The 19,058-nt window shown below is 37.3% G+C and overlaps 1 protein-coding gene and 1 long non-coding RNA gene across 40 annotated transcripts in view; one reads left to right on the top strand and one right to left on the bottom strand.

Annotated features, from left to right (window-relative positions):
- The first annotated feature begins 756 nt into the window (after positions 1-756).
- LOC309608561 lies at positions 757-9,092 on the top strand. Its single transcript, XR_014232969.1, has 2 exons — positions 757-914; positions 5,099-9,092. It is a non-coding gene; the product is annotated as an uncharacterized lncRNA (long non-coding RNA).
- A 607-nt stretch (positions 9,093-9,699) lies between these two features.
- The window catches only part of CLASP2 (cytoplasmic linker associated protein 2), a 175,116-nt gene continuing 165,757 nt past the window's right edge, over positions 9,700-19,058 (bottom strand). For all 39 annotated transcript variants that reach the window (XM_082348296.1, XM_082348318.1, XM_082348329.1 and 36 more), the window contains 5 exons: positions 17,083-17,276; positions 16,459-16,587; positions 14,073-14,279; positions 12,894-13,010; positions 9,700-10,572 (listed from right to left, as the gene is read on the bottom strand). In XM_082348296.1, the coding sequence (XP_082204422.1) occupies positions 10,486-10,572; positions 12,894-13,010; positions 14,073-14,279; positions 16,459-16,587; positions 17,083-17,276 (734 nt within the window). In that variant the 3' untranslated portion in view covers positions 9,700-10,485. The remainder of the gene's footprint in view (positions 10,573-12,893; positions 13,011-14,072; positions 14,280-16,458; positions 16,588-17,082; positions 17,277-19,058) is intronic.

Here is a 19,058-nt window from a genome sequence, read left to right as displayed (position 1 = left end):
CACGTCTGGAGCCTGTGCTCCACAACAAGAGAGGCCGTGATAATGAGAGGCCCGTGCACCGCGATGAAGAGTGGCCCCCACTCGCTGCAACTAGAGAAAGCCCTCGCACAGAAACGAAGACCCAACACAGCCAAAAATAAATGAATAAATAAATAAATAATAAAAAATAAAGGAATTCCAAAAAAAATAAAATAAACTGCTTGACAATTGCTAAAATAAAAGGATTCTAAAATCAAAGAACCATGCAATATAAATAACATTAGTGCTGTTTATCATAAATACCTCTAGATCACTGCTTCTCATACATGAGCATGCATATGAACCACAAACCATAACATACATATGAGTTACCTGGGAGCTTGTTAAAAATGCAGATTCTGAGGTGAGGCCTGGGATTCCGCACTGATGAATTTCTGAGTGATGCGGATACTGCTGGTCTGTGGAATAGCAAAATCTTACATGATATTAAAATCAGAAATTTCAAAGGTAATACTTCTTCTTTTGCAGGAAAGGTGTTAAAAACCAAGGTCTGGGGACTTCCCTGGTGGCACAGTGGTTAAGAATCCACCTGTCAATGCAGGGGACATGGGTTCGAGCCCTGGTCTGGGAAGATCCTACATGCCGAGGAGCAACTAAGCCCGTGCACCACAACCACTGAGCCTGTGCTCTAAAGCCCACGAGCCACAACTGCTGAGCCTGCGTGCCACAACTACTGAAGCCCACGTGCCTAGAGCCCATGCTCAGCAACAAGAGAAGCCCACTCACCGCAACAAAGAGTATCCCCTGCTCGCCGCAACTAGAGAAAGCCCCGCATGCAGCAACGAAGACGCAAAGCAGCCAAAAATAAATAAATAAATAACCAAGGTCTGGGGACCTAAAGCGAGCATCAATCTTCCCCAATCATCACTGATGTGGTAAGGGATTTTCTGAACTGAGATACCACTTTTTTTTTTGACCAAACATCATACACCAGAGACTGGTGTTTGTAATGTATAAATACTGGTTTGAATACGGAGGCAGGAAAAAAGGCAGATTGGGCCAAGGAAGCAGAGGAAAAGACCAGAATTCTTAGTTACACTTCTGTAGGGATAAGACTTTAATAAAACAAATATATATGAAGTCATACAAATGAAGTCATACCCCACATCTCAAATAGTCTTTTTCCTCTCTTCCTCAGTTCCTCCTGTCTCTATACCCCAGATTTGCAATCTTGAATGTACCCTTTTTTTCCCCCAAACTTTGAAATCATATATCATGTACACGTTTTTTTTTTTTTTTTGGTTGTTGTTTTGCACCATGAACAATACACATCTGGAAGTGCTGGTGTAATTCATTTACTTTTTAAGAAAATCAAAGTGGTATAAGTACATAGCTTAAAACATCCATCAGTAACAAAGCACAGTCCCCTGCCCCAACCTCCCTTCTCATGACGTTGCTAGTTTCCAAAGCAGCCACTTTCAACCTTTAGCTATATCTCCTGATATTGTATGTGGTTTTAGACACTATCTATTCACTTTCTTCAAGGGAAGGTAAGGATTGGGTAATCTATATACCTCCTACCCAATCAGAGCTAAAGCAGCTTTTTGGTGAAGTCAACTTTCATTAATACCATCGTTATGTGTAAATACTCACAAATAAGGATATAGTATATTATGATACCTGCTTTGCTTTTCATTTGCTTGTCGAATTACCTACATTCACTCCCAAAGTCTGAGAAAACCCCTTCTCAATACATTGGCTCATCATGAATCCCCCTTTCTTTTCCCTCTTTCCCTCTTTTCCTCTTCTTCTTGGAGACATTCCCTTACTATACCTGTATTCCAGTCTGGGCTGACTACCCCTCCTTAGGGCTATTGTATGGTGTCTTCCTGAGACGTCTCTTGCCAACCAGGCTTGAAGACAGGCAAGCAAAGGAAGGAAGCACAGTTAGAAAGGATGATGAAATAAGTATTAGTCTCAGCGAGATGTTAGGGCTGGAGCTTAGCTGCCCTGCCTAGCCACACTTCGGGTTATCAGGCATCTCCAAGACAAATGTTGTTTGGGTTGAATTATAAGGCCTCATTTTATCAATGCTTCCAGGACAATAGAGGATATGGAAATTGCATCCTCTTCTTTAACTACTATGGATATTATTTTTACTTATTCTGAGTACTTCTGTACTTCCCTAGGTGAGATGTGTGCATTTTTAGAAACTCACTATTCTTATGCACCAGTTTTTCAAAATACCTAAAGAGCAGTTTTTTTTTAAATTTTTGAATTTTATTTATTTATTTATTTATTTATACAGCAGCTAAAGAGCAGTTTTGAAATGCCATAGGTGGTGGTGGTTTTTGTTTTTTTTTTTTTTAGACCTTAAAGGCACCACTATTCACAAAGTTGGGAGGGGACCTAAAAAATGTTCATGTACAATAACTAGAGCATTTATAGCACAGAGATTAAGTTTTCTATCTCTGGGCTCAGTCTGGGTTTAAAACACAGCTTATGAGCTACATGACTTGGGCAAATCAATTAACTTCTCTAAGTCTTAGTCTCTCTTCTGTAAACTGGAGATGATGATGATAATAACAATACTTGCCTTGTAGGATTAGAATGAAAAGTTAATTCATCTAAAGTACTCGGCACAAAACCTGACACATAGGAAAGAACAATTAGTATACAGTATTTATTACATATTTTCATGCTAAAATATAAAGCAGCAACAAAAGTCAGAATGTAAAGACACATAGAACAATTTTATTGTTTTTAGGAGACTTGTATATTCTAAAGACTCACTGAATTAATTTATTCATGTATTCATTTATAAAACAAGTATTAAGACTTGCTATGTTCAAGTATTGTGGACAGTGCTAGAAACACATAAATGGTTTAAAAAAAAAAAAAGGCCTGTGCAGCATTACAACAGCCAAGAGTTGGAAGCAACAAAAATTTCCAAAATAGATGAATGGGTAAAGAAATGTAGTATATACACACACTGGAATATTATGCAGCCTTAAAAAAGAAGGCAATACTGGCACATGCCACAACATGGATGAACCTTGAGGACATTATGCTAAGTGAAATAAGCCAGTCACAAAAGGACAAATATTGTATGATTCCACTCCTATGAAGTATCTAAAGTAGTTAGAATCATAAAAACAAAAAGTAGACGGATGGGTGCCAAGTGCTAGAGAAAGGGTAATTAGTGTTTAATGGGAGTAGAATTTCAGTTTTGCAAGATGAAAAAGTTCTAGAGGACTGTTGTACAACAATGTGAATGTGCTTAACACTACTGAACTGTACACTTAAAAATGGCTACAGCGGTTAAGTTTAATGTTACATGGTTTTTTACCACAATCAAAAAAAATTTTTTTAAAGCCCCGCAATTAGCAAATGAAATGCTGGGTCTTTGATGGCTGGGTGGAGCAGCTCAGGTCCAACGATGGTGAAATGACTGAGCACAAAGGAAGACAGCAGCAGCCCTGGGAGTCAGCTGGATGGCTGTACCCCGTCTAAGACTGCAGCTCTAAAGGCCCTCACATGTGGAGTGTCAGGCTATGCCCAAGAAACAGGCATTATTTCATTTAGTCCCATAATATTCTTATGTGATAAGTGCTATTGTTTTTGCTGCTCTGTAGATGAGGAATTGAAGCTTTGAGAGATTAACTTGTCCAAGTGGTGGAAATAGTGACTTTGCACTTGAGCAGCTTCACTGCATAATCCATTCTCTACTACTATCCTCTCTTGGGAAGGTGAGGAAATCTAGGACAGATGCCAACTAGTTGATACAACAGCAGAAGGCAAGGGTGGTGACAGGAGGCAGAAGGTGGCAGATCTACCTATGGTATGAACCTTAAAGGAGGCAGGACTTAGACAAAGTGGGTCTGATTCCATATGCCAAATTTAGAAAAACCCATCAGTGGTGAGGTCAGAATCACTGAAATCAGTGAATGAACAAAATGAGCAGAGTGCAAGAGAGGAAGCCATGATTGAAATTTTGCAATCTTTGTGGGCAACACGTCTCAACACAGCAACTTTTACAAGAGTTGCTTTGGGACTTCCCCGGTGGTCCAGTGGTTAAGAATCCGCCTTCCAATGCAGGGGACGTGGGTTCAATCCCTGGTCGGAGTTCTAAGATCCCACATGCTGTGGAGCAACTAAGCCTGCACGCCACAACTACTGAGCTCGCACGCCATCGCTAGAGAGAGAAAACCGCATGCCACAACTAGAGAGGAGCCCGCGCGCCACAGTGAAAGATACCGCGTGCTGCAACTAAGACCCGACGCAGCCAAAAAATTAAAAAATTAAAAAGAAAGAGTTGCTTCAATTTGCCTACTCTGCTCTTTTAAATACTCAGTATATATATATATATATATTATACACCATAGGTATCATTCGATATATTATTTACCCAAACATCTTTACATAGAGTTGTTCACAGTAATCAGGTGGTGAACAGAGTTCTTAATTACTTTTGTATTTTGACCTCATTTTAATGACCATTATTTATTTATTTAAAAAAATCTTTGAGGCACTTTTTAAAAAAGAAATCTTATTTATTTATTTATTTATTTTTGGCTGCGTTGGGTCTTCGTTGCTGCACACAGGCTTTCCTCTAGTTGCGGCAAGTGGGGGCTACTCTTCGTTGTGGTGCACGGGCTTCTCATCATGGTGGCTTCTCTTGTTGTGCAGCACGGGCTCTAGGCGCGCGGGCTTCAGTAGTTGTGGCTCGCGGGCTCTAGAGCGCAGGCTCAGTAGTTGTGGTGCATGGGCTTAGTTGCTCCGCGGCATGTGGGATCTTCCCAGACCAGGGCTCGAACCCGTGACCACTGGCAGGCGCATTCTTAACCACTGCACCACCAGAGAAGCCCATGACCATTATTTTTTAAATTATTTTTAATTGTGGTAAAATACACATAAGAAATTTACGATCTTAATCATTTTAAAATGTTTAGTTCAGTGGTATTAAATATATTCACATTGTTTTGCAACTGTCACCACCATCCTTCTCCAGAACTCTTTTCATCATTGCAAACAGTAACTCTGTGCCCATTAAACAATAACGCCCTATTCCCTCCACCCTGCAGCCCCTGACAAACACCATTCTACTTTCTGTCTCTAGGTATCTCATGCAGGTGGAATTACACAATATTTGAATATCGACTTAATACTGGCCAACAAACCTCAAGGCCATTCTTCTGGGTCTCCTCGGTCATCTACATTGCTGCAGACCTGGAGGAAGCCTCACTGTATGGAAATTCTCTGACCTCAAGAGCTAGAAATCAGTTCTTTGAAATAAAAATCACCATTTCTCTTAGAGGAAAATCTGAAGGACTACCCTAGCATTGGACTGAGACTTTAGACTGGAGTAAGTTGTAGGAGAAAAAGTAGAAAATAGTTTGGGTTGAGTTGAGGATCAATGATTTGTGTTGAATGTTTGGCATGTGAGCCCATATGTATTAAAAAATGAGAAAATTTATCCTAAAATTCAGCTGGAAATGAGTTCTGGATTGTTCACCTTTGTATTCAACATTAGTGTAAAAAACTGATTCAGTGTTTTTAAACTGGGCTGTATTACCCATGGAACTATCCATGGAAACTCCTTTGCTTTGGTGCAAGTTTTCTCAACCTGGGCATTACTGACATTTGGGGCTGGATACTTGTTTTTTGCATCTGGTGGGATGGGGGGTAAGGCAGTCCTGTGTATGTAAGAGGCTCAGCAGCGCCTTTGGCCTGTACCCACTAGATGTCAGTAGCACTCCCCCACTGAGTTGTGACAACCCAAAATACCTCCAGACATTGCCAAATGTCTTCCAGTGGGCAAAATCATCCCTAGTCGAAAACCATGGCTTTAGGAGGATGGAGAAGAAAAGGCACATTTCTTGCTTTGTTGAAATAATTCAACTCTAAGTCTCTACTCTGACCTGAACTTAGATAAAAATTAATGTTGTAAAATTGTCTTTAAACTATAACCAGCAAGCAATCCCTTTTTGCACTCATTTCCAATAAAAATAACAGATTCACACTTTCTTACTGGAAAAAATACTGGGTGACCAGGGCTGCCTGCAGGGCTATCTGGTCAGGATGGTTTGCAAGAAGCAGCACCTCCTACCCTGAGTTACAGGCTGGTCCCTCCTGTACCGATCACATTTCTGAAAGCACATTAAGGCATCTCTCCTATTACCCGATCCACAGCTACATATTTACAGCAGACAGATTTTAGAGGTGTCAGATGCAGAGCAGGTGCTCAAATATTTAGTAGGTAAATAAGGGTAATCAGAACCAGATTCATAGAGACCAATCTGTAAAAAAATTGTAACCTAAAAACTAACTCACTTCTGAAGTTTTCAGAGTATGTAAAATTGAGGTGTTTGTGATGTTAATTCTAACCATGCTGTTCTTCAGTTTAAGTCTTCAGTGAACTCCTTAGTTCAGTTAGATTATATCTCAGAGTATCTAGTACTCAATCTGGGGTCATTCTCCACTGGCATCCCATGTTCCAGCTAAACCAACCTGTGTAATGATGGCCAGCTGGGGAGACACAAATGATACATTCAGTCTGGAAAGCAAATTCAGTATTATAACTTTGTAAGAAAAGGAAAACTTTTGAACTAAAACTCCTGAAAGAAAAGCTATAGCCAAGCTTTCTTGATTGTGAGAATGCACAGATTTTTTTTTTCTTTTTGAAACATATTTTATGGGGACTTTTAAGAGAGTATATGAGATTTCTTTCAACATTTTCCAAAACAAATCATGGTTTAAAAAGTTCCAGGGACATGCTGTAATGCTTCTTACTTCATAGAGCACTGCCTTGCTCTTTGGCTTCCCTCTGCTCTCCCTACCCTGTCACCCCAATGAGCCTCATACCCATTCAGTTTCTAGACTAAATTTAAACATCACCTCTTCCCCTAGGAAGCCTTCTGTGATTACTCCTTATGTGTACCCCCCACCCCCATTCCCTAGCTCCCATCAGCACCCTGTGTTATTCTCTACTATAGCACTAACCACACTGTATCATGGTTATTTGCTCTACTCTGTCTCCCTGAAGGCAACTACTCACATATCTTCTGCATGGATGAATGTAGGTAAGTTTGAAATACTGAAATTCCAATACATATAAAGATTTCTTGTATTTTCCTGTTCTATTTTAGATTACTATTATAAGAGTAATTTAAACCCAGCTATTTAAGTAATTAGTATATCTTTAAATAAGGATTGTTTTTCTATATTTAGTAATTTCATACTAAAGGCATCTATAAAGTTGCCAAGTAGGAAATAATTGGAGATGTGCCAAAGATGTAGCTATTTGTTATAAAAATATCCAGTGAAGATCAACAACACAGGATTATGCTGCACACATACCAATGAATATTTTGCTGCTGTTAGAAGTCATCCTATAGAAAAACAAAGAAGGAATATATTCAAAATGTATTGTTAAATACATGCACAGAACAGAAGCATTCAAAATCTTAGCTAATTCTAATCTTGTCATTCTCTGGTTAACGAAACTTAATGTTCCCTTACAGTTTTCAGCATTAAATCAAATTGATTATCTTAGCACTCCACAAAATAACAACACAGGTCATCTCAAGTGGTGCTATGAGAGGTAATTTTTTTTCCCTCAGTTTTTCATTATTTTCCAAATATTCCACAATAGAGATGGATAACTTTTTAACTGACAGTTTTTTTTAAAGCTTAATTCTAGACCTTTCATTTGCATGGCTATAAAACTATACTGATTAACTGCAATAAAATGAACTAAAACAATACAGGAAGCAAAGATATCAAAGGTTAAATTAAAAAAACCCTCATGTATTATGGAACAACATTACTAATCCTCATTTCTATTTACTGTAAATGTTTTTCTAAATTAACAATAATAAGAAACACTTGAATTTACAAATAGATCTGGCCTGAAGATTTTAGTTTTATACTGTAAGACATAACTTGGTGAAAAGTCATTTTGACCTGAAGTTTATAATAAAATATGAAGGAATATAGCAAATTTACTCCAAATATGAAACCTCAGGTTCAAACCATATCTTACTTGAAAATGTCAGAAGTCTATTACAGATTTTGAAAACCCACAAGAAACAAACATGTTTTAAAACCTGGAATTATATGCTTTTTTAATTGGTTCTCAGCAGCGTGGGTAAATGAATGACACTGATGATTAGCTTAGGGGAGAAAAGCAGAAAGAAAAAAATTTAACCAGTAGCTTTTTATCACCATTCTTTAATAGCCGACATCTTAATATGTTTCTGGAATGAACAAATTAAAGGTATTATATATAGCAATCTGAATAGTCAACAATAACTTTCTTATAGTCTTATCAACTGAAATAACAGAATTTTAAACATGACTTAGCTTTCACTTCGTCACATTAAACCATACTCTTCTGTTACTCAGTTCATTCATTTCTTGAGTGCCTGCCTTTAGATGCCAGGTGTTTGATCTAAGTTTTCAAGTAGAGTTATTATTCAGCTTAAGCCACTCTATTTATTTGTCAACAGTAGTTAGAGCAGGACCTTAAAGAAGAGGTCAAAATTAGATCAATATTTAGATCCAAAATGATTATAAAACATACCAAAGGTCATGGAACATAAAGCATTACTGAGACGAGTTCAATGTTTAAAATACCTTTTCTTTTTAAGGATAAGCTATAATATATACATGCATATAGAGCTATATACATTGGACTGTGACTGCTACCCCTGACACATCTTTTCTCCTTGGATGCACTTACAAATTCATGAGAATACCACTGAAACAGGACTTTCTAAACATTTTTAAAAACCTAGTTATGAGATAAGTGGCTTGTCACACAGTGAGACAGAAAAACAACTGATATACATTGTTAATTTGTTCAAGTAATGTTATGTACAGTTTTATTGCCAGTATATGCACAACAGTAAGCATAGAACTATAAATACACAATGTAATTAACAGTAGAAAACAAAATTGTTACAGATAAAGGGGGGGATATAGAGAAACTATTTTCCTGCTGCTAGAACAAAAACGAAGGAAGGTAAAAGCCTATCACAAATCATCCATTCAGAACTCTTGCCTTAAATTCTTTACATACATTTCTACATTTTTCCAATTAAACAGAGAAAGTACAGATAACTCTGTAACAAAAGCAAATTGCCTCCCTAATAGGTATTTGCCTTTCCAGTCAAATTCACTTTATGTTAGGATTTTAAAAAAAGTCAAGATGAGAAATCATTAGTATCCTGGTTCCAAATTACCTAATTTGCCTTCCACCAAAACTGGTAATTTTTGAAAGTTGGCTGCACATGAAAATAAGAGGTGTAGCAAAAGGTGATTAAAAAAATTTGTTAAAAAGTAACAGAAAATCACCCTTTTAATAGTTTTCCAAAAGACACTATAGGCAGCAGCTCAGTTAAAAGTATTAGCCCTGAAGAGGTAGAGAATTTGAGCCCATTATACAAAGATAATAACCTTGGCACCATCTTCTCTCTCATCAGGATCAATGTTTTCAAGTAAGACAATTTCATGGTAAAAGGAAACCAGGTTCCACCATTTAAAGAAAAGGTGCTGGTCGACTCCCATGTCTCAATAATTAGTTTGTTTATTAAATGAGAAACAGAAGACGGTCAAGGACACACATGCACTTGATTTTTTTTTATGTTTCCATTATCAAGTTTATTCATAAGTGAATTTGATATTAATAAATAAAAAAAGCATCATTCACAACAAAGATAAACAAACCAAAAAACCCTGCAATGAAACCTTCTATTTTAATAAGTAACAAGAAAAATACAGGCTGATGATTTGGTACAGCTTTCTTAAGGGATCATAGAGGGGACATGGTTTTAAATAAAGATGGCAAGATCAACAACCAACAAAGGGTATCAGCCTTACAGAACTGGCTGATTCTGTAACATGTCTTTGAGGTCTTAGTTTTAAACTACAGATCACCCCAAAGAAGTTGCAACTAATTAATGACGTGTATCACCATCACACCAACAGAGTCCAGCTGTAGTTCAGATTAGTCCTGCTTTATTTCACATCATTTCAATATTTCTAGCATAGGACATGATACGGAACAAAACTCAAAGTAGCAATAAAAATATTATTCTGCATTTGAATAAAGGCCAAAAAATGTTTTAGACTGTTAAACTTTTAAAGCTTTAAGCATTCCTGTTTAACCAGCATTTAAAAAAATGGATACAATCATAACACTGGCAAAGGTTAATGGGAGGACAAAGAAGTAAAACATGTGAAATGATGAATTAGATTAAAAATTACTTTGTATTGACCAACTGATGTTAATACTGCTTCTTCTTGAATTTGGAATAACTATCATAAAAGTTACATGCAGACTGAGGATAGCCCTCTGTTACAGAAAATACAAAACAAAACAAAAAACTAAAACTGGGAAACAATGGTAACTTCCAAAAGATGTATTTGAAAATTTCCTTTCATTGATGAGGGTGGTCTGTCTGTCCTTCCTTTGAGAGACCTGGTTCACTTCCATCAGCTTCACTAACTTTGTCCAGAAACATCAGTAGTGGGATCAGCTCCTCCAGAACCTGTTTGTGCGCGTTTGATGTAAAGATTCAGTAGCTTCATCTGCAGATTCAAGCCAAACACGTCATTTGAGAAAGCTGCTCTAAATGATTGTAAGATGCTCATTAAAAAAAATTATACATATGTGAGCTTCAAAAGATATTTTAGACTGAGGGGTTATTATAATGCCCCAGTTACGGTTGCTAATTAAGAATTTCAAAAAAAATATTTTTAAGTCTCAGTTTGTTCAGGACTGAGTATTCTAGCATGCCTTTTCAAAAAATGTTATAGTGATAACATACAAAATTTAGAAAAAGAAGTCACCATTAAGACAATAATGATAAACATTTGAGCAGTATATGCTATACAATACACTGCCTTAAATTCTCTCTTTTTATCTTCACAACATTTTACAGATGAGGAAATCGAGATACAGGATGTGCCATCCCTGCCTAAGGTCACAGGGGTAGAGAGAAGTGGGCCAGGAGAGGCAATTAGGCACTTGGGCTCCAGCACCCAAGATCTCAGACAACTACTCTCTCCTAACTGCTCTCCTAACAAGAATGTTTTTGATTTCTCTGTCATTTTGCAGTCTTTATTGTACGAGATCATATTTTTATAGTTTGGAATCAAAGCACATCCAATTCTGTTTTCTACTTTTTTTTCACCTAATGTCATTCTCAGATATTTTTCCCACCGTCTTCACATGCAACATTACTACTGGCTGCCTAGTATTCTGGTAAAGTGCTGAATTTTAATTCTTCTACAGACAACTCTGGATTATCAGGACCTAACTTAAACTTATGACAAAACTCAGGATACATTTTTCTCTGAAAACCACTTTGTTCAAAGTTTGCTTTTTTAACATTGTCTTTGACCGAAGGGTTTTTAAACCTGGTGTCCACGAGATTCAGAGGCTCACTGAACGCCCCCCCCACACAACGAAACTATGTGTAAAATTTATCTGTATGCATTTATTTTTCTTGGGATGAGATTATACCTAAAGCTCAAAGTGGTCTGTTAACACAGAAAAGGTTAAGAACCACTGCTTTCTCTTTCTTTCTTTCTTTCGGCCACGCCACACAGCATGTGGGATCTGAGTTCCCTGACCAGGGATCAAACCTGCGCCCCCTGCAGTGGAAGCGCAGAGTGTTAACCACTGGACCTCCAGGAAGTCCCTAGAACCACTGCTTTAATCTATCTATAACTTGTATAGGTATTTAATGTAAGGTATATACCTGAGCTCTTTTTCCTCCTATGTATTTTTTCTTCCCTTTGCTACTTAAAAAATAAATTTGATTATGGTAATGACAACTGTTAGGATTTGGGGAAACTTTTTATATGAAGGTGAGTGTCTTGCCAGTTAACTGGTTCATAAACCATAATTCAACAATCATAGTTTATCCTCACCCCTTAGAACAAATTTCAAGGTTTTGATAGTATCAAAGAAATGAAGAAAGCAAGACTGATTTTGTGTTTTTTTTGCATCTTAAGGACTAATTGGAAAATTTATTTTAACATAACAAATCAAAGTTAAACATTTATTGTGATCATAATAAGAACAGAAAGAGGAGAACAAATACTTGATTATCATAGTTCGTAAAGGAAGATTTTTTAAATGTTCAGTTGTTCCATATTTGGGGACATATAAATCCATGGATATATAACTACTATTTATTCTTAATTAAACAGCCCTTGGGGGTAAGGATTTGGGTGTGGGAGTGAGGAGAGTCAGTTGGTGATCAATAAATAACCAGAAGCTGTAGGCATTTTTTTCACAGCAGTCTACCAACCACCCTACCAAACCACTGACCTCACCTGAGTAACAGATATGACAGTACAAACAGCTAAACTGCAAATGGTAAGAGGAATAAGTTGGATTCGCAAAGCCTAATTAAAATCCGAATAACAAATTTACTCTTTTTATTTAAATTAATTAATTAATTTATTTATTTTTGGCTGCGCTGGGTCCTTCTTGCTGCGCGCAGGCTTTCTCTAGTTGCAGTGAGCGGGGGCTACTCTTTGTTGCGGTGCGTGGGCTTCTCATTGCAGTGGCTTCTCTTGTTGCGGAGCATGGGCTCTAGGCGCACAGGCTTCAGTAGTTGTGGCACGCGGGCTCTAGAGCGCAGGACCAGCAGTTGTGGTGCATGGGCTTAGTAGTTGTGGCACGCGGGCTCAGTAGTTGTGGCACGGGCTTAGCTGCTCTGCAGCATGTGGGATCTTCCTGGACCAGGGCTTGAACCCGTGTCCCCTGCATTGGCAGGTGGATTCTCAACCACTGCGCCACCAGGGAAGCCCCCAAATTTACTCCTTAACACACTCAAAGAACTAAATTTTGAAGAAGGACCCACAGCCACCCTCTTTAGAACAGTAGCACTACTTACTTTACTGCCAGTGAGCTGGCTGAGATGTGGTTTTAGTTCATCACCAATTACCGCGTGAACAGCCACCAGGCAGAAGACACAAGCTTTCCGAACACTGCTCTCCGAATTATCATAACCCTGGGAAGAAAAGTCCTTGTTAGCACTCCTGCAGGATCTGAGGAAAGTACCATTCCACAGAGACAGAAGTGCAACTCAAAGAGGAGATCCCAAGTGTGCTGAGGAGAGAGAGCTTTACTGACTGGACAAAGTTAATTTCTCACCTTTTCAGGCAGAGGCGTGCCCTTCCCTCCTCCATCTCCCCTTCGGCACCCCCACTCCACTGTCAGCCTTCCTTATCGGGTTCTTTCTTAGCTTGGAAAGCTGCACTCCTCTGACTCTGGGGCTGCCCCTCTGCCAATCCACCCTGCCGAAGCCTCTGAATTAACCTTCCTAAAGCTTTCAGCTGTAGTGAATTCAACAGCTCCTCACTATTGAGTAAAACCTAAACTCCTTGGCCTGGCAGTCAAGGTACTCCTGTAATCCAGGCTGAATTAGGCTGAACATCTGGCCCATCCCTACCATTACTCTAAGTTATTCATCCAACAAACATTTATGCAGTACCCACTATATGTATGACACACACCTATTATGTATATTCTGTTCTTAGCACCAAAGCACAGATAAGAAAGGAAAAGATTTGGATCTTATCTTCAAGGACCTCACAATTTAGTAGTATTCGGCTTAGAACAGAGTCACAAAGGTAATACTACAGAAGCACAAAGAAATGAATGATTAACTCTCTTCAGGAGGGATCTTAATATACATACTATGTAATATTAGTCATTAAAATTACATTATAGAATATTATTTACTGGATGGAAAAAGTTCACAATCTATGATTAAGTTAAGCAAAGCATGTTACAAAATATGATCCCATTTTTTAAAAGTATTTATATGTGTGGGTTTGTATGCATAGAAAAAAACCACATTAAATGGTAAGTTACCATGCTAAATGGTAAGTTTTATGTTTTGTATATTCTACCACACACACACAGAGCTAATTACGGAAAGCCTTTGCTCCGAACACCTAAGACAGCAGGAAGGCTTGGTCATGCCACTAGTGTTGCCTGGCAAGTGTCTAAAATAACTGAGTCCCAAATGTATCACACATAGCTTATTCCTCCAAGCTTTGCTGCTTACCTGTATTAGGCCTGGCATAATCTCTGGCAAAAGCAGGTTAAGGGTTTCCTTGGAAACTCTCTCTATCACTTTTGTTTGCATTTTGATTGCAGCCAGATTAATTGGGTAATCTGCAGTTTGGATGATGGGACAAAGCACTTTGATGCACTGCTCCGGACTGATTGAAGTGGCCAACACTGACGCAGCTTCCTCAGCAGATCTCACCACCTAAAACAAAGAGGTCAACATTTAGCAGGGAAGTAATTTTGTAAAACTTATACTGTGTCCTGGATGTATACACTTCATGAAATACGTCATAGGACATGATATCTGGGATTTTCTTTGAAAACACTAAACAAACAAACATAAAAGGTGAGGGTACAGATAAAACAGGTTTGGTAAAATGTTGATAACTGTTGAAGCTAGAAGATGGAAACATGGTGCTTTTTTACATCATTCTTCCTTCATTTGTGCTCTCTTAATGTTGGCTTGATTCAGTGATTAAAAGCAACTTTAACATTATATTGTGGTCTAGTTCTGCAGGGGAGTGGAGGCTCTGTCCACCTAGACTACACTGTGACTGGAGTCCTCTGCATCAGCCACGCTGAGACCCTGCTCATCGTTAAGACCCTCAACTACAGGAGGGCTTGTGCCTTTTATCACGTTATTAACAAAATAAAATAAAAATCATTTCATTAATATGTTATCAAGTTAACAGGCTATTTCCCCTACTGTTCATAATGATTTTCTTTCCTTCTATATTGGACTTGGGGAGGGTAAAACACTGGTTCTGCAATGAAGAGAAGAAACAGTTATCTATATTTTTATTGGAATCTGTAATCTCTAAAGATGGTCTTGAAAACATGTAAAAATTATTGCTTTTGCTGCTACTTTGGTATTGTCTCATTTGTGCTCTCAATCTGTGAGAGGTATTTATAAAGGTATAGTGGAAAATACACTGCAAGTCAGAAGACCTAGGGCTAATTTCAGCTGTAACAGCTTAAGAATGTCAATTTTATCTTTGGTAAAAACTGGTATGCTACAAGGCCTTATTTAGGTCAGAAGGTGGATAACTAAAGTACAAACATTACATAGTTTTTTTAAGCCTTCAGCAAGATGCTACAGATGTACCACTACTAAACACCAACTGGATTTTTTAAAAAATCGGATTAAAAATCCAGGTAGATTTAAAAGTTATGGCTCACTCTCCTATAAGATTCACAGTCACAGCTTCTGAAAAGTGAATTACCCAGAGGGTTTCGATTTTTTCATATCCTCACCAACATTTCTTATTATCGTTCTTCATCATGTGTGTGAAGTGTGGTATTTCATTGTGGTTTTAGCTGCATTTCCCTAAAGACTAAGGAGGGTGAGAATCCTTTTATGTGCTTATTGGCCATTTGTATATCTTCTTTGAAGAAATGTCAATTCAGATCCTTTGCTTGTTGAAAAACTGAGTTATTTACCTTTTCATTGTTGAGTTATGAGAGTTCTTTATATATTATGGTTGTTAGTCCCTTATCAGACATGATTTGCAAAAATTTTCTCCTATGTTATGGGTTGTCTTTTCACTTTCCTGAGAGCATCCTTTGAAGCACAAAAGTTTTTAATTTTGATAAAGTTCAATTTACTCTTCTTTTCCTTGTTGATTATTTCTGCTTTTGGTATTGTATCTAAGAAACCATTGCCTAACCCAAGGTAACAAAGATTCACACCTATGCTTTCTTCTGAGAGTTTTACAGTTTTAGCTCTTATACTTAACTTTAATCTATTTTGTCTCACTGTTGTTTTAACTTCCTTTTTTTGACTTGTCTTTTGCTTATGTATTGCTCTGATGCTTCCTCTTAGAGTTGCACTCCCTATTTGAAACTTGCTTTTCTAATTATTTTAATAAAAGTCCTTATGATTATCTTATCTCACTGATTATCTCATCAGTGTCATTGGTCATGATGGGGATATCCTGACTATAATGTAACAAGACAGGTTTACAGGACTCTTTCAGGAAAGCTGTCCTCATTGTTTTATTGAGTAAACTTCTAACAGACATCTAGCTCCTATAGGCAATTTACCACTTTAAAATAACAATGATTCTTATCTTCATTAGTTATTTTAAAAAACCAAATTCTTATTGGTAAATGGAAAGTGAAGTTAAGATTGGTGAACTCTAAATGGAAATCTAAAAGTGAATTATAGGAGAAAATGAAATCAGATAAATTATATCCTAGAGCTCACCTATTTTAGGTAAAAGGCCATGGTATCAATATAATTCGTTAAACAGAAAAGATTATATGTTTGCTTCTCAATCAGATACTACCTTGAACATTAAGAAAATGCTTGCTAAGAGTACTTTCAAACAACGTTTGTATGTTTCATGCAATAATATCAGAAGTACTATCAGGTCACTTACCTCCTTATGAGGATCTTTATGTGCTTCCAGTGTTTTCATGACAGTCAGTTCTGCATAGTTTTTAAATCTTGCTGGTTGATGCCTTAGGATTTCTCTTAAAACCTTTAATGCCAAAGCCCTGATTGTAGGCTAAGAAGAAATATTTTAATGTTTTTAATATTTTGGGTTGTAGACGATCTTTACATTTTCCATTTCTGTAACTTAAGGGTCTTAATATGGGTTGGGGGAATTGTAGACAACTGCATAAAATATGTGGTATATTACACAAGTTTTCACATCTCTAGTTGAAAACGAATACTTCTTAAAGAAACCAAGAACCACTACATTCTATTAAAAAGGAAGTTTTACTTTTGAACAACTAATTCAAATACGCAAAAAAAAGTACTCTCCTATAAAAATTTTGTCAGCAACCTTTCATTTTCCCTGTTGTCAACTGTTGAAAATCACTGAGCTGCTTGGTTGGGAAGAAAAAGTACTTTACAGTGAAAATTTCAGGCAGAAAGAAGCAGCAGAAAAGACTCATTTTCCCAATTTCCAAATCTGTGTAGCACTTGATTAATAGGCAATGACAGGCAATCCAAGACAGGAAAAACAGGCTATTGTTTACATATTCTGCCATTTTACCTCTTTATCCCCAAGGGTTTCAAGCAATAAAAGTAATATTGTTTTGAAGTGTTCATCCCAAACACTGAAAGATTCTTCCTGTGTCAGTTTCATGAGTTCATAGAGGGCGATTTTTCTTTCTTCTACACGTTCATTATGGTTAGACAACTCCTTCAATAACTCTGCAACCAGGTCAGAATGGTCTAGGGAAAGATCTGTCATAAGGACATGATGTTAATTCTGTAACTTTATAGGTCAACTTTCACAAGTATGGGGATGACAACGTTATAAACATCATGAAACACAAACAGAAAGTTACTTGTAAAAAAAAAACCAAAAACAAAGAAAAATGACCAAGTAATATTCTTTTCCATTTGTCATCCCCCAAACCTCAATGCTAGTTTAAAACCATTTATAATAAAAATTCACAGGAGAATTGTATAATGAACCCCCATGTACCCATCACCCAGATTTAAAAATTATTAAGATTTTACCATTCTTACATCATCTCTGTGCCCCACCCAACTTTTTTTCTGAAAAATTTTTAGCAAATCCCAAATGTATCATTTCATCCTTACACACTTCAGCATGCACTTCTATGTTGTCATGCCAGGAGGCTCACAGTGTCTGGGTACTCAATTTTTAGCGATACTAATAAATGATCACTGGATTTAACTGGTAACAACTTGATCCCACCACTGTAAAGTTCCCCGTCAACCTTTTAACTAATGATTTCACCCACTGATGTTGCTGAATCAATTATTTTATTAGGAGTTAAAAATGGGTTGGAATTCTTCTGAGAGAGTGAGTTTATCAACTAGAGCTATTTTGATTGCCCTGAAATACAGTTTGATAGAAAAGGCAGAATACCTAATATATTTCCCTTTAAATTTCTGAGTCAAGAGTTGGGCCCAGTGGTTATCAAGGAGTTTTCATTTGTTTTTGCTTTCTTTTTTTAAAGTATAATTATGAACTCATGAATTTTATGAATGTTAAAGGACACACTGTTTATTTTTCAAAGTCATCAGATAATGCTTTGAGAAATCTTTGTAGGAAAGACAGTTAAATCCAAAAGTTCACATTAGAACATTAAAAAATACCAGAGTTCTTCCTAAATTCTTTTGATGATAAAATACATGATAAATTCAGGTTTGAGGGACTTGGGCAGGCATTTGCTTGAGCTTGTGCCATAGAGTCTTTTCCCTTCTAACTCATTCTCTGGAATAAGATAATCACAGAACACGGTGCCTGAGCCTAGAAGGTACACCTGGGGTCACTCCCTCTCCTAAGTCTCCAGGAAAGACAGCTAACACTGTGGAGCTGTATTCTCTGTGGCTTCACTTGGCATGAGTATGCTGGCCTTTTGGAGAGGGTTGCTGGCTACAAAAGGAAACGCTCAAGAGGAAAGAGCACTTTTCCCAAAAATGAACCTTGAGGTTGTAGTTTGCCAGATGGTTCACAACTGGTCCATAAAAACAGAAGCTACTGTGCCTCATCCTGCCAGCTGGTTAGCCACTGACCTAGAGATACCAATGGCCTGACATTATAGGTCTCAGGGAACTCACATCTACAAGTAGGGAAAGAAAAGTTATATTTCACTTAAGAGGATTCAGAAACCTGAGGAAAGGAAATCAAACTGAACTACTAGAACAGATGACTTGTACTGGAATAAAACTAACAGATGATAGGGAAGGGAAATTGAACCAAAATGTAATGACAATATTCACTGCCTATAAAAAAGGAAGTTTGTTAGGACAACTTTCGTGGAACTATAATAAGAGCACTAAGAACTTCTGGTCCCCAAACACTCATACACAGAGCACAAAATGTGATTACTGAATTTAAAAACTTGAGATAATCTGAAAAGAATGATCACTGAGGAGAACTAAATTAGGGTTTTGGAAGATCAGGAAGAACCTCTGCAAAATGCAGAGCAAAACCATGAAAAATAAGAAATTTGAGTTCAAAGATCTTAACTTGGAGAATAAAAACTGTCT

Source organism: Balaenoptera borealis (genome assembly GCF_965194805.1).
Source record: "Balaenoptera borealis genome assembly, chromosome: 12".
Taxonomy (NCBI): domain Eukaryota; kingdom Metazoa; phylum Chordata; class Mammalia; order Artiodactyla; family Balaenopteridae; genus Balaenoptera; species Balaenoptera borealis.
The sequence above is the reverse complement of the archived record's forward strand: the minus strand, read 5'-3'. Positions and strand labels throughout refer to the sequence as shown.